The 17,337-nt window shown below is 38.0% G+C and overlaps 1 protein-coding gene across 1 annotated transcript in view; it reads left to right on the top strand.

Moving 5' to 3' along the window:
• Positions 1 to 14,641, top strand: part of LOC126820429 (uncharacterized) — a 30,106-nt gene extending 15,465 nt beyond the window's left edge. Inside the window, exons 2-4 of the mRNA XM_050548406.2 lie at positions 9,441 to 9,560; positions 10,749 to 11,364; positions 11,884 to 14,641. Coding sequence (XP_050404363.1) covers positions 9,545 to 9,560; positions 10,749 to 11,364; positions 11,884 to 12,847 — 1,596 coding nt within the window. The 5' untranslated portion in view covers positions 9,441 to 9,544 and the 3' untranslated portion in view covers positions 12,848 to 14,641. The remainder of the gene's footprint in view (positions 1 to 9,440; positions 9,561 to 10,748; positions 11,365 to 11,883) is intronic.
• The last annotated feature ends 2,696 nt before the right edge of the window (positions 14,642 to 17,337 follow it).

Below are 17,337 nucleotides of genomic sequence, written 5' to 3'. Positions count from 1 at the left end.
GTGTAGACTCATTATTAATGTAGTTAATTACTGACATACTGTCTGTCCAAAATATGACTTCATCAATTAGTATTTCCATTTCACTGTTAATAATATTACTCAATCTTACAGACATCATGGCTGCTGTTAATTCCATGCGAGGGATTGTCACTTTCTTTAATGGTGCCACTCGCGACTTGCTCATCAAAAGACAGACATAAACCTTGTTATTACTGTTGACTAAACGTAGAAACGAGGCCGTTCCGCATCCCTTCTCACTGGCATCACTGAAATTATGGACTTGACAGGAGGTTATATCATCGAAATCGGCTGGTTTTATACATCTATTAACTCTAATGGTCTCTAACAACGGAAGATCTGTTAACCAATTTTGCCATCTTCGGGTTAATGATTGGTCTGCTTCAGTATCCCAATCGAGACCGCTTTTACAAAGTCCTTCCAGTATTATCTTAGCAGGTAATAAGACTGGTGACACCAATCCTAATGGATCATATAAACTACTAACAACAGACAGTATATTACGTCGGGTATTACAATCTATTTTCCGTAACTGTACATGAAAACCAAAGCTGTCACTGTCAACACACCAGGTAACCCCTAATGCTCTTTCAGTCGGCAGTTCATCGTAATCCAAATTTAATTGTTGAACGTCTTTTGCTCTCTCTGTGACAGGCAATGAATTTAGTAACTCTCTACTATTGCTGATTCACTTCCGAAGGTTGAAGCCGCCTTTACTCAAAAGTTGTCGTAACTCATGACATAGGTTGATAGCTTCTGACTCCGTTTTAACACTCTTTAAACAGCCGTCTACATAAAAATCTTTAAGAACTGTATTTACAGCTTCTTCAGAAAATTTATCTTGATTGTCATATGCTGTTCTCTTCAGAGAATAATTAGAGCAACTTGGTGACGATACCGCTCCAAAAATATGTACTGTCATCTTATAAATTTCTGGATCTGTGTCGAGATCAGCATCTGGCCACCAATAAAATCTTAAATAATCATGTTGTTGTTCTGGTAATTTAACTTCATAGAACATGTTGTCTATGTCGGATATAAAGCATACTGGTTCCTGGCGAAATCTTAAAAGGACTCCTACGAGACTATTTGTTAAATCTGGCCCTGGTAAAAGAAGATCATTTAAAGAGACTCCCCTAAACTTGTTGGAACAATCAAATACCACTCGTAGCTTATCAGGTTTTCGAGGGTGGTAAATTCCATGATGCAAAAGGAAATATTCTCTATTCTGGGTGTCAACTAATAAATCTTCTTCTTTAATCTTCTCTGCAAAGCCTTTATCAATGATGCTGTTCATGAAAGTTTTGTAATCTGTATAATATTTCTCATTTTTAGTCATCTTGGCCTTAACACCCTTTAGCCTTTGTAGAGCTTGATATCTGTTGTTTGGTATAACAGGCAAAGGCGTTCTAAATGGTAATGGTATAATATAATGATTATTTTGGTACTGAATTGACTCTTCAATAATCTGCATAAACTTTTTGTCATCTTTAGAATATTCTCTTTTTTCGTCAGCGACCCTTTCTGGAAAATCTAAGTTATAGGAATTTCGAACAGCTTGATCAATTTGGTTTAACTTCTCTATTTCTTCTATTGCAGCAATTTCTACTTTGTTGATTTTTGGTAAATCTTGACTTGTGTAACTAGTATGACTTGTTTGGCCTTTGATATGACGTCTGACATTCCATAACACCCATCCTAGTCTTGTCCTAGTAGCATGGGGACTTCCATCCGGACCTGATATAACTTCTAATGGTGAAAAGGCATTCGGAACATTAATACCAATTAACAACCCTATTTCGGCGTTGATTTCAGGCAACTCAATGCCTTGTAGATGAGGAAATCTACTAATATCTCTGTTGGTAGGTATATGACGGGTCGAGACAGGGATTTCATCTTTACTGTAAACCATGGGTAAATCGAACATAAAGTTTCCATGCACATCTCCTATTTCCAAACATCTAATGGTTTCTGTCTCAATTGTCTGAAGACTGCCCAACGTGTTTAACGTTAGCTTTGATCTTTTCCCTTTAAGACCAAGTTTTCTTAATACGTATAATGTGCAAAAGGTAACGCTACCGCCAGAGTCAAGAAAGGCATGTGTGATAACAAAATGTTCTGTGTTTTTAACTTTAATTCTGACAGGAATCACAGAAAATATAAATTCTTCTGCTTCTTTGTCTCCGACCCCCATATGAGATTCTGGACGTTCTGATTCTTTAAGGACAGCAGAATTATTACTTGGGTGATTCAATGAACTAGAATTTGATGAAGGATTACGAACTTGTCTGTCTGGGTTATGCAACAAAGTTGGGTGACTCCCTTTACAAGCGCTGCATTGTAATATACTGGTACAAACTCGAACATGATGTCCTTGTTTTAGGCAACCAAAACATGCAGACAGATTCCTTAATAGCACTTGTTTGTCTTCTAAGGATTTCTCTACAAACTGACGACAGTGTTCTATGGTGTGTAATGATGAATTGCAATATAAACATGGCTTAAGCTGAAATCTAGAGTTCACAGGAGGTTGACTATCACCTTGAGTTTGACTTGAATTATTCTGATAATTGTGTTGTCGAGTTTGACGATGGGTTTGACTTGAGTAACTGGTTTGTTGGGGAGCTGGGCTTTGGTAACTAGTCTGACGAGTGGCTTGACCTGGATAACTATTTTGACTAACTTGGTTATAACAAGTGTTACCATTTCTTCCAATATGAGCAGTTGCTGTTAAAGGAGTTCTGTTTCTGTTTCCAGATCCTTTATTATTGATGAAGTGGTTTGAAGTCTGATGCATAGCTTCTTTTCCAAAAACAGGATCCGATGCCTTTCTAGCTTCACGTCTGACAAACTGGACTAAATCTTTGAACTTAACAGTTTGGTGTTTATCTTTCTTGTCTAAAGCCATTGTACGGAATTTCTCGTGCAGATGAAAAGGTAATTTCTGTACAAATCTTTTCAAGTTTTCTGAGTACTCTAAAATATTAAGGGCATCAATACTTTCTACTGCAGCCTCACATTCGAACAGGAAGATAGAATATTCATCTAACAGTTTAACGTTATCGGCTTTAATAGTTGGCCACTCCAAAGCTCTTTTTATGTAGGTATTAGCTATGACTTCTGAATTCCCATATCTGTCCTGTAATTCTTGTAATCTAAGCAGTTACCATCAAATTTTTTTATTTCACTTTCAGGCTTCTTTAATTCACGAACGATTCTGGCCATAACAACATTAACCCCCTTTAACTCTTTTTCAATTCTACTGCTCCTCTTACTGGATCTAACGGGATCTGCACTTATCTGTGATACACTATCTTCTGGTCTCACCTCTATTTCATCATCACTAATCTCTATGTTTGACATAATTTGGTTCTGGGTTTTCGTCTGAATTCTCTTTGTTTTTTCTGCAGACTTCCTTTTTCTATTACAAAAAGGCACTTGTAAGACGTCATCTTTTGTTCTTACTTCTGTATCATCACTGATCTTTCTATTAGGTGGAATTTCTTCCTGTGTTTGATTCCTCTTTTCTGTACGTTTTCTCATACCTCTTGTTTCTATAACAGCACTAACTACTGTCCTGGGTCCAGCAGAAGGCTTTAATGGAGCAGGAGTCAGATTCTACAGACTTTGACCTATAAGTTGTGGGCATATTGTGACCATGTGACTACTAGTATGACTACTAAAACTATTTAGAGGCTGCTTTACAAATATTATTACTATATATAAATGAAATAGTTATGACACTACATGAAGGATGAATTATAAAACCACATAGCAAAGTAAGCTTATAACTATTAGGGAATAATGATGAAAGGTGAGAGAGCTTATAACTATTAGGGAATAATGATGAAAGGTGAGAGAGAACTATATCGTGCCGTCTCTATCCACAGTTTATAATATAACTTCGCTTAAGTGGTTAGACATCTAGGCTGTGACTTTATAACTGGAAACATGTAACAAGAAATTACATCACCTTGGATCTGTAGACTATTAATTTCAACGTTGTATCACTTTGAACACAAAACCGTCAATACCATATGTAGCAGCATCGTAGTAATACAAAATATACAGATTGACTGAAAAGACATGTAATATACAATATAATATACAATAATTTATAATTATTTTGTCGGTTTCACAGTGGGAAGGAATGTCAAACAATGATATAGATCGATGTATCTGGCAGTACACTTAAGCTTAGAACTATTTATATTTATGTGTTGCACATGCATTAATTAAGTTAATTAGTCACTGTTTTCTCATATATAATATTATAAATTGCCCGTTTAATGATGGCTACTAATTTATATATGTATTATAACTTGTGAATGGTTGTTAAATACTAATAAGGTTGTTGATAACACCTTGACCATTAAAAGATAGAAGCATAACGCGGACAAGGCAGAACGACGGCATGTGACAATGGAAGCGGGAGTGCCTATAAACTGAATACAAGTAGATATGATGTTGCTGTATGTTGTAGCTTGATAATTAATAGAGTATTATAGAATTATAAGTATGTTCCTGCACTGTTATAATAAACCAGATGTAACCACAACTAGCTTTAATATTACATATCGGTACTATATCACAGTAAGCACGGGCCGTTACGTAGAGAGGATGGGGGGGGGGGTTCTGCCCTTCTTAAGTCCACTCATCACAGCCTCAGTAGACAGCTGAACTAAGAACAACATCCCGATTCGGACAAACAACTCAAGTCGTTTGCAGGGAGATTTACCTGAATCCGAAAAACACCTGCCGAACCACATAGGTCGGACACACCTTGCCATGAATGCGGCTGCTCTGATGGCCCTATCACATCGTTCCTCTAGCCTGTGCTGAAATCAAGGTGGCTCGTCCCTACCCCACTCCGCACGCCCGTCTTTTCAAGCTGAAATTAATACGATTACTTTTTGAGAAGCTAGAGGTGGTACAGCTCGATACCTACAGTGTTCTGTCGCCCAGGGGTTGCGAACCTTAGAAACACGTGGTGGACTGGAATATGTAGCCGTTAAAGATTCAGGGGACTGTCGAACAGTACCGGATTAGCCTTTACAGATAAAATTGATTGCTCTCGCACCATGTGTCCGCCAGTTTCGGACTCCCCCGACGGCATAATCGACCTTATTTGCGTCACCGCTTGTGATCATTTTCGGGTACGAGAAACCTAACCCGTTACCCTTTGTACCCGTGAATTGGGTGAGAGATTTAATGATTTCTCTCTGGCCTTTGGACCGACTAACCTGTGGCAGATCGAATGAGATGTATTAGAGATACAAAGAAAAAGCTGATAAACGGTGTGAGAGAGAAATGGTGTTCAACGTCTACAACGCGTACGCGCAAACCATTCGCCCCCGCCCTGGCTAAACGGTGAGACATAATGCACTTGGCATAGAATTTTTGGCATGACTGTGGGCTTCACATTTACCGACACATGGTCATCAACCCAGGCCCTCCATTCGATTTCCTAGAAATGATGTTTTCCCGGGGAATAAGGGTTTGATTTAAAATAAACGTTTAAGTGGATTAAGATGGACGACACAGTATCTTGATAATTATGTTATCTTCATCGTCCGTATCCTCAGTGGTCTCATTCCGTGCTACTCCACTATACCCTGGGTTAATCTATGGGGTATTCACGTATTCAAATTATCTGCTCTTGGTCGTAGCTTGGATCTGCGAAGCAATCAAAAACAGTTACAAACAATATGCCTAGATCAATCTAGAACATTATAAGCTGGAATATTATAATGATATTCACCACACGACAAGCAGTAATCAATCTGGCACGCTATAAGAAATTCGCTGGACGACCGTGACTTCAGTGAAATCACGCGATTGCTATAGCAAATTCGAACCTTCGACAAATAACATAAATTGAAAATATAGTCTTTTTTTTAGTAATTAGATTATTGTGGATGGAGACCTATTTCTTTCGACAAATCTACGAGGAGTTTACTCTTGTACACTAGGCAGAATTAGTTCACGTAATGGAAATGAAATGAAATGAAATGAAATTGGGTTTCAACATCCTACTGTTCTGCCCGAACTGGACTAATGAAGACGGGCATACGCCATACAGTGTGCTATGAGAGAAATTGTGCCCGGACAGCGGCACTATACAGCTTACTCGTATATCAAATTCCAACTGCCAAGGGATCTTTTACGTGCACGCAAAGTGTACACGGGACCTCGGTTTTTCGTTCATACGAACGACTAAACAGCTGTCTTCGCCAGGTCCTCCGAACACCCGACCTCCAGGCTAGCGAGCCAGCGTCTTACCCACTTAGCCAATCACGTAATGGATACGTCATGTGTTTAAAAGGGGTTATGAAATGTATATATGATAGATACAATTACATCTTTTTAATAAAGATAACAGCTTAAACATATATAGGCGACACTATAAGAACATATCAGATGCGCTGCAAAGGGGGCGTATAACAGACTCCTTGATGATATTATAAACTGCTATTAAACTGCCATTTTGACAAGGTGAGCAATGTTAAATATTTTATTAACGACCACGCGCAACGACTTACTGTTAACGCCTGATAATGATTTTGTTTGAATGTACCCTGAGGAACGGAGTTTAAAATAACCGTGGTCGGTACTTAAGAAATTCATTTTTTCCCCATGCTGGCTGAATAATTACCCCGGATTTATCCAGCGTGATTTCACCTAGTCAGTAGTGCGCGACGCGGGTGGGATGGAAGTGAAAAGTGTCTAGTCTTTCTGATGGTACGGAAAACCGGGTCCCGTGTAAGCGCACACGTAATGGAACCCTAGACGGAGTTTGAAATAAGAGTAGGCCGTATCGCCGCTGCCTGGGCAAAATTTAGCTCACAGTAGGCCTACACTGCAAAGCGTGTGTCCGTCTTCATTGATGCATAAAAGTACCTTGATTGATAAACTAAGCCGTAGTTTAAATATACGTGGTCTATCCCCAAAACGTTTGTTTTTGTTTATAAAAAGTATATACGTTCTAATAAAAACAATTTAACAAAATAACGTATTATCACCATGAACGTTCAAATAACGACATATTAATGATATGTGATTGAAAAGGGAATGAAATGAAATGGGGTTTAACGTTCTAATGATCTGCTCTGACTGGGCTAATGAAGACGAGAATACGCCATACAGTGTGCTATGAAGAAAACTTCGTCGGACAGCGGCGCTACGGCCTACTTTTTTTTTATCGAATTCCTACTGCCAAGGGATCTATTACGTGCACATCAATCTGTACACAGGACCTCGGTTTTTCGTCAAATCGACGACTAAAAAGCTGCCTGTGTCAGGTCCTCCTTCCTGCACCACTGACAACAGGAAACACACCGGAAAACACATGTGATTTGAGTTGGGATATTAGTAGATTGATTATTGCAGATTTGTATGTGTTTGGAAAAACTGTGCTGTTGTTGGTAATCAGTGAACATGTGTACAAATTGAACTTAAGAAGCTCACATTCTCGTCGTGTTCCCTCGCGCTTTCGCATTCTCGCTCCCTCTCTTTGACGTCTCGTCGAGATTATGAAATGGCCGCAACAGGCTTCCACGCTTTACCGAAGAATGCTTTGGGACAAGATAATTTGGATTCTATCTGATAGCGAGTGATGAAACTTAGTGTATAGTTGATAATCAGTTTGATTGCTTGATACTTTGAAAAAATTAAATGTGCGATTACTTAATATCTGTCATCTATTCATTTTAGGATTTTGGCGGGGGACATCAGCCTCACCGTTGGCTTGTTTACGGTCTTTAGTATCGTTTAAAACCCATATTTTCGATCTATACGGGAGGGAATTTCGATATCCCTTTTAAGCAAGAACTTATATCCAAGAAAACTCATCATATTTTGGCGTTTCCATAGATACCAAACCACAGTCTATAACCAAACGTGGCCCGTGGGTTTCTTGGGCTTGCATTTAACATTGTTCATGCAAAATTAGACGTAACTGAGACGATTTGGTTTTTGTAGTCATCAGCCCCCTTTAATATCATGCTTTTGGGCCAAGTTCGGAACATAATTGGTAAATAAACTTGAAAAAAATTTACAATGTTAGCTTTAAATTGTGAATTTTGAAGTACCAAACGTCTTAAAAGAGACATTATGGGATCCTTTTTCGTTTCGTTTTTATAGTTCAAAATTTCGTTTTACTTTTCTTTACTACACTAGGATCTGGAAGAGTTGTAATCATTGACGTGTTCTGAATAGTGTGAGGTATTAGCCAATGAAACGGCCTGTTACGGCGAGCTTTAGACATGTTTTGTACGGAACTGTGGGTAGTAACATCAATGCTGATTAGTTAATCAAACGTATGACGTCATTGGGTCAAAAGGCACTCGTATGACCCCTGACGTGAACTCCCAATATAACTTTTCAGATATTCATGTAGTGTAGGCCATTGAAAATATAAAAAAAACGAAACGAAATATAGGTCTGTAATCGGATTGGCTAAAGAGTTGACTGTTCTCGCTATAATAATTAAAAATAGATAACGTAAATAGAATTTGTGGAAAATTTCAGTCAAATTGATGAACTCTGAACCGAGATATTAGCTTTTGAATTTCAAGCCTAGCCTCGATCATCATTACTAAAGTAGGTACGATAAAAACATAGTCTCGATTATCCATTTTTGGATTTAATCACCAATGAGCGTTGAGCACCAGATCGGATTCAAATCCAGTGAAAGTCCGACACATAAGATGACATCGAGAGTTGATTATGGTCTGGATATGTTAATTAATATCTAATCAATATAACATGTAAGACCTAAAGAAAGACCTGCAATAGCTCTTGCATAATATATGTATAAATGGGTTTAGATAAGTAAGAAAGTTATTTAATGTAACATGTATTACACAAGGGATCTGATATTGCAGTAACGGATGTAATATATTTTCTAAATTTCACTACAGATGGACAATGTGCTAGCATATAAGTGGTCTGTACACAGTCTATACATCAGCATCTGGTGTGTCCACCGCGAGTGTCAATAACAGCAGCGCAGTGAACCAGGCGATTGATGAACGCCATTGGCACATGGAACCACACTATCAGAAAAGCCTGGCGCAATCCATCGGCTGTGTTCGGTCTCGGTACGACGTGATTAAGTCTCCTCTGAATTTCATGGGGTGTGCATTTTATAGGGCTGATAGTTACATTAAAATCATGGAGGACACATTACCATCTTAGAAGTCAGGTTCCGTTTTTGAGAACATTTCCTGGATTCAATTCTGTGTTTGGGAAGGAGCCTTATTGCTCAGGTAAAGTTGGAGATGTGGTCACAAATATATTCCATAAAAACATTTGGCAAGTTTTATGCAATGCGTCTATTCAGAGTAGCATACCAACCCGATGTTTCTTTTGCTGCTTAGTATATGTCTATACTGACTAATAACCATCTGCATTATTTCCAGATAGTTACAAAAAAGAACTTGAGAGGTGCACAACCTCTCATAATCCATGAGATTTTTCAGATCTTCCTCATAACTGGATCAGCAAATAAGAAACGAAGACCACCATGTCTAGCAATAAAGGTAAGGAATCTTTGTAATTCATATTTTCTATCTCTGGGATGAACTAAACTTGTCTATGGTATATCACACAAAATATTTAGGATATTGGTAGATTGGGCAGACCGTAAAATTAAAATTACGTTTAGCCATGGGTTCCAAAGGTGATTAATCTACGATACTGTGTTTCACACTTTCTAGATAATTTTATATCAATTACATGAAATGGGGTTTATCGTCCTACTGTTCCAGTGAAGACGGGTATGCGCCAAACTGTGTGCTATGAGGCACATTTTGCCCGTTCAGCGGCACTGTGGCCTGCTCTTATCTCAAATTCAAACTGCCAAAGGAACTTTTACGTGCACACAGATGTGTACACGGGACTTTGGTTTTTCGTCCCATCTGAACGACTAGACAACTGTCCTTGTCAGGCCGTCCGCGCTGTACCTATCCCGATGAACTTTCTCGGTCAGGCATCAAACACGCGACCCCCAGGATATCGAGCCAGCGTCTACCTACTTTGCCACTGTGACTCCTGACCGGTAAGAAATAACTAATATATTCATATCGAGGCGGTTGTTGTTGTTGGCGTTTTTATTATCCCAATCAGTCATGTTATCCGTGTAGAGCACGGGTTGGACCCAACACGTGTACGTGACAGTAAATTGGGTTGCCCTGTAACATTCTTTGAGTTTCTTTGGTTGTGTTATCGATTACAAGATGAGACGAGAGCCACAGTGGCTCAGTGTGTAAGACGTTAGCGTAAAATTTAATTCTATGATGACATATTCCATGCTTTCCCCATGTCCTAACATCTAAATGGTCCTTAGAAATACCTAACGTATTCATATTCAGGCAGTAGAACCGATATATGGGCTAAAGCAAAATATCCCTTATGACAAACTTTATGGCGCATGCCGGTCTTTATTAGCCCAGCTGGAGCAGAACATTATAACGTTAAATCCCATTTCATTTCACTTACCTTTTCCTGGATAATGGCCCCGGTTGTACAGAAAATCACGTTTTAAGCTTATGCCCCCCCCCCTCACATTTTGTCTGACTTTAGTGACGTTATCTTTAGTATGACTCACAAAGGGGAATGGCCTAAAGGTCTTATACATGACGTGCTTCAGATCATAACGACTCTCTCCCCCTCTCTCTCTCTCTTTGTGAAATTATCTTATACATACTAAGCCTACGGTATTTTTATAGAAGCTGTCAGATTGGTAATGCTTGGCAAAACAGGAAGTGGTAAGAGTTCCCTAGCGAATGCACTATTAGGAAAGAAATATCGTTTTAAATGTGGTACCTTACTAGGTTCAGTCACAACAACATCCGAGGCAGATGAAGGCTACTGTAAAGGCACTGCAGTAAAAGTAGTGGACACACCTGGATTTTTTGACACCAATGTTGAAGAAGAAGAAAATAAAAGAGAAATAATACGATGTCTTGCGCTGTCGGAAGCAGGCCCCAATCGCTTTGTTTTCTGTATCAACGCGGGAGCAAGGTTTACCAAGGAAGATAGCGAAACCTTCCGAAACGTAAAAATGATTTTTGGCGATTCCGTCACGGAACACATGGAGATTGTGTTTACCAATAGAGGCCGACTGGACGAAGATGGAATCTCAGAAAAAGAGTATATAGAGTCAGCACCTTCAGAATTAAACAAAATGTTACGAGAAGTTAGGAATAAGCCTGTCTTTATAAATAGCAAGTCGCCCAATTTAGAAACTGAATTAGGCCGTATGTCGATATTAATAAAGGGCGTGAAGACAGACAGCTTTTATACACACGTAAAATACAACCGTGCAATCGGTATCTTGAAAAGGTGAGTAAAATATACTACTGAAATATTGTCATGGGATTTTTTTACGGGTCAGTATGTAGACGAGGTCTCGCTTTTATCGTCCCATCCGAACGACTAGACAATCGTCCTTGCCAGCCCATCAGTCCTGAACCACTGACACGGGGGAAACTGTGCTGGAAAATTCAGAGGAAATTTCGCGGCCAACAACCGGAGCGAACACAGTACCTCCTAGCTAGAGACCTAGCGTCCCACCCACTGAGTCACCACAGCCCCCTGCTAGAGCTATTGAGATTTCGACTGGGAACGATTGCAACACGCCTTAACACAGTAGCGGTATCACAGCTTATAATGTTATATAAATGACAAATCGGTCATCTGTGGTGCAATGTCCCACATCTCCTTTATAAAGTGTCGCAAAAGCATCAATAAAACTATCATATAGCTAAGAACATAATACTAGACTATTATATATGGATTGCATTTGCATTTTTCATTTCCGCAGATCATTAATAATGTAGTTAGTTTTGTTGTTTATTTCAGATTAGTTGAGGTTGAAGGAAAGTACATGAAGGCTTATACACAATGGAAAAACAAACGGGAAGATATTGTTAACTGCTTCTCTAATTTTGAGTTTGATCTGAATAATATGGTAAAGGACGTCCGCATCAGCAAAATAGCTGGAGGTGTTGGCGGAATTGTAGGATCTACTATGGCGGTTGTAGGAGTTGTAGCTGCTCCATTAACGCTTGGTACCTCCTTAATTTTGACAGCTACTGGAGCTGCCATTGGTATAGCTGGTGGTGTCACTGGTGGTGGAGCGACGATAGCAGATGTAGTCATCACCAAAAAACGCAAGAAAGAAATGGAGGCTCTACTAAAAGAAGATAGAGAACTTTTGGTGAAACTCGGTGATGAAGAAGTTAAATTTTACCACGTATTATCAGAAGTATTTTCAAATAATGAGATTAAGTGTGTTATTCAGAATGTCGTTAACAAATCTATTACTCGCTCCAACGATAAAGTGTTTAAGGAAGAGGTAAAGAAGGGTCTTGATAAAGCTGGGGATTATTTACTACAATTGTTAAATGTTGAAAATAAGTATCTGGAGCCAGTAGAAACAGATACCAAGCATGATGCTAGCGTAGTTGCAGCAAATGCGGCCGTGACAACCGGTGGCCAAGTGGCAAAAACAGTCGCTGTTGCTACAGACGCGACAACCGACGTTGTAGGTAGTGTTGCAAGATCCGCAGCTACTGCTGTAAAAGTAACAGCTATTGCAGGCATTGTTGCATCCATAATTACATTACCACTTGATTTATACACTATCATTCAGAGCTCCAAAGATCTACATTTAAATACAAAACACCAATTAGCAACCATCATACATAATATCAGGGAAAATCTGAAAGAGAATATGGACGATTATGACAAAGATCGGGATGTTCTTTTTGTCTTTGTTGATGGAGTTTCAGAATTCTTATACCCCCTTCAACAAAGGCTATAGTAGACTGTAAAACCCATTAGTTGGAATTCCAATTAATAGTAGGCCGTAGTGCTAAGGTCAAAATTCCTCACCATGTCACACTGTATGCCCGTCTTTATTAACGCAGTCTAAGCAGAAAAGTAGGACGTTAAACCTCATTACATGTCATTTACACTGCATACTCAAGTTCACCACCATAAACAAAATATTTCAAAAAAGCTCAAAATATTTCGACAGTTATACCACATTTAGATTATAGAACATAAAACTAAATCCAGCAAGACGATATTGTCTATTGTTCGTGAAATTTGGATATTATATAATCTACATAATCGTATCACATATTAGAAAATTTACAAATGATCCAACATCTTGTAAAACAGAATCGTGAAAATGTTGTTTCTTTAATATTAAAAATTATTTAGCTATATAAAACATATATTAGTTTTGTAGGATCTCTAATTTATATCGAGTTAGGGGTTATTTTAATATATAAATACAATTGTAATGAATTTATAGTGATTGTGGAACGGGCTCAGCTGTTCTGAATAGCGACTGGGGAAAAGGGTAGAGATATATAACAGAAAACACACAAAATGGAAGAATTTCTATGCTTCTTATATTCCAGTATCACCTTGAGTTTTGATTTAACGTTGGAGAATTGAATGTTTGATATCAAATTTTATTTTACAGTACAATTTTTTTTTATTATTGCGGAACCCTGGGGTACTGCACGGAGCACAAATTAGGAACCACTGCCCCACGCGTTTTGTTACAGCGGGAAATTTTGCTTTAAAAAAAATATAATTGATTTGGGGCATATTTTATAACGTGAGAACTATTTGGTTAATAGAAATAGAATATATGTATTAAGATTCAAAATGTTTTGTGATAGTCCTATGAATATGTTTATGTGTATATTTTCCCAAAAGTTAATGAGATGTACTTTATTTTCAATATCTAAAAAACGCGTAAGCTGTTAAGTTTCTGTTTTGTGAGGCAATACCAATGATTTAGATTTATCTTCCAATGAATTGTAGGTATATTTTCCCGAAAGTTACTGGGATGTACTTTATTTTCAATTCCTAAAGGTTGGAACGTGTATTTACACTTTCAAACAACTGAGCATTGTGGTTGATTTAACTTTGTTGTTAAAATTTTATGTATTACAAAAAAACAGTAATTATTGAAGATAATTATATGAGTTAAAATTATCCATAATGGTTTATCTCGACTAAAAACAGATTAATAAGACATTTGTTTAGTGTGTTTGATAAGATCCTTGTTTTGAATTGTTCGAATATATTATTCTTCATGTATTTATAAATATTTAATCTTGCCAACCTAAAAAAGGAAGAAATGATGACTAATGTATAATTATTTTGTCTGCTTCACAGACATATTTGGAAGGAATGTAAAACAATGATATGGATAGGTTTATCTGACAGTACACGTAGTCTTAGAATTATTTATATTATGTTGCACATGCATTAATTATATTAAGTTAGTTAATTAGTTAGTGTTCTCATATTATTAGATAATAGTACACAATTTCCCTTTTAATGAAAGTTACTTATATATATATATGTATAATGCTTGTGAATGGTTATTAAATACTAATAAGGTTATTGATAACACCTTCACCATTATAAATGATCTACATTAGAGATAGATAGAAACATAACGCAGACAACGCAGAACGAGGGCATGTGACAATGGAAGCGGGCGTGGCTGTTGTAGCCTGATAGTTATTTGTGTATTATAGAATTATAAGTTTTTTCCTGCACTGTTATAATAAACGAGATGTAACCACAACTAGCTTTATTATTATATGTTGGTACTATATCACAGTGAGCACGGTTCGTTACGCAGAGGGGGTGAGGGGGAGAGGAGAAGAGTTCTGACCTTCTGAAGTCCACTCATTACAGCCTCAGCAGGCCGCTCAACTAAGAACGGCAAGCAAATTTACCTGCATTCGAAAAACACCTGCCGAACCACATATGTCGGACACGCACCGCCAAATGCGGCTGCTCTCATGGCCCTCATCTGATCAAACCGTTCCTCTCGCCTGTGCTGAAATAAATGTGGCCCGTCCCTACCCCGCACCGCCCGCCTGTCTTTTCAAAGTCAAAATTAATACGATTACTTTTTCCGAAGCTAGAGGCGGTACAGCATGAGGCTATGTATCCATTTTGCCAACTTCCCTTACCTACTGGAATATTTAAGCCGTTGGAGTTTCAGAAGGATAACATTGATGTTTCCGTCTCTTTCGGACTCTCCAACTCCATATTCGACCTTATTTGCGTCACCCCTTGTGATCATCTTCGGGTAGGAGAAGTCTAACCCGTTGCCCTTTGAACCCGTGAATTGGGAGAGACCTTATTCTGGAATAAAATGTCCCGCTTCCCATATGATTTCTCCCTGGCCTTTGGACCGACTAATCTGTGGCGGATCGAATGAGATGTATTAGAGATGTGGATCGAATGTGATATATTAGAGATACAAAAACCACTGATATACGTTGAGATATGATGCAGCTGACATATAAGTTTTGGCATGATTGTAGGCTTGACATTTACCGACACATTTACCTATCTCGCCCCGAGAACACGAGATTATTTTTACCCCGACTTTTGGCGTTCTCGCTTTCTCAATTCGTAAGTTCAATTTGTACGCATGTTCATAGTCAGCCACCAGTAACACAATTTACTCAAACGCACACAACTCTACGCAAATCCACAACAATAAACTTAAATCACATTAATTATCATCATGTTTTGTTATTTGACCTTCCCTGGTAAAAGTATGGGTGTTTTTTGTATTAGAAACTATAGTTTTATCAAATGTTTCGCTTGGGTTTTAACCAATATCCAGACCATAATCAACTCTCGATATCATCGCTAGCCAGTGATATTTATTGGATTAATGTTCAAGTTTCATTCATAATTTAATCATGAAATGGATAATCGACACTATGTTTTTCTTTTATCGTACCGACTTTAGTAATGATGATCGAGACTAGGCCGAAAATTCAATCGGTAAAATCTCGGTTCAGAGTGGATCAATTTGACTGAATTTTTTTAGCAAATTCCCTTTATATTATCTAGTTTTTAACTATTATAGTGAGAACCGCCAGCTCTTTATCTAATCTCCCATAATGTATCTTTAACATTTTAATGTTATTGTTTGGAGATGGACAAAATACAACAAATTTAAACAAATTTACATAGTCATGGCTGTGTACATAGTTAACTATCAGAGAACATGTATATGGAGGGTAGGATTAGAAAGTTAAATGGCCAGACTTGTATATTTTCGTTTCTGTGGATTACAGCCAAATTTGATGGTATGTTGCTTTTGTTGTGATTTTTCAAATGCGTTCAAATTAACTTGATCCACTCAATATGGACGATGCAGGGGGCAACTTAGATTTTCTTGACTCCACAAGAAGATGATTATGTTACTTGGGAGGTGATTGTTCGGGTTGTGCAAGTGAATTTGCTCAGCAAATTGCAAGTAGATTGTCCTACAAAAGCGCCCTGCTCATACATACAGCTTAAAGGGACTATCCCAATTTGAACAGAGACTCAAAAATAGAAGTCCGAGTACGTATGAAATTTAAGCGCCAAAATATTGAGGAATGGTGTATTATTTACCTTGTCTCAAAATTGCAGCTCAAAATATTGAGTCGTTTGGACGTGAACGTCAAAACTGCTTATCTGGACACGTAACCCTTTTCAGTTTTTTCGTTGGGTGACCTGATAATCGATCCCCGTTCCATGAGAGGTATATAAAGTGAAAGACCCGTGTGCTGTACGTGATAACGAAAGGTAAATTTCACCTACACATTATTTTTATAAAGAAATGTCTATTTTATCCAGGCACCGCAAAATACAGCTTGGGACACCGGTCTCCATTTCCAGATGAAGACTGACGGGTTTAAGTTGTCTGAAAACGCATCACAAATATTGAGTTAGTTGCTTCGCCCTTAGGTAGAGGAATTTAAGGGATTTTAACACAAAAATAAGTAGTTTTATTCTCCAAAAAATTATCAGGATTATTATAGCCCTTTAACTATCGATGGCTGATAAATGTCACTTAAATGAAATAAGCCATTGTCTTCAATAGCTCAGTCGGTGCTGAACATTTCACTTTAATCGAAACCGTTATACAGAATATAAAGATCACCAGAAAAGCTTAATATTTTTTTTTAGAAATAATGCAAGTAAATATGTCAACACGACCCCGAATGTCAATGTTACCTGCCACAGGTAAATTTAAACGTCAGCAATTTCCGCCGTAAAGTATATTTAGTCCTACTCATAGAAATATAGACTAGAATATGAACATATTTAGGTCAATTGTGCTGTTGGTGGTAGTAAGTGAACATAGGCCTACATACGAAATGAGTTTCCGAGACGACAAAGCGAGTACGCGAGAAATTTCAAAGGCGGGAAATTGGCAGCGAGAAGTCGATAAATAATCCTGTGTTCTCGGGGCGAGATCCTCGC

The sequence above is a fragment of the Patella vulgata genome, chromosome 5 (assembly GCF_932274485.2).
Source record: "Patella vulgata chromosome 5, xgPatVulg1.2, whole genome shotgun sequence".
NCBI classification, from domain to species: domain Eukaryota; kingdom Metazoa; phylum Mollusca; class Gastropoda; family Patellidae; genus Patella; species Patella vulgata.
This window is presented reverse-complemented; position numbering and strand designations above follow the sequence as displayed.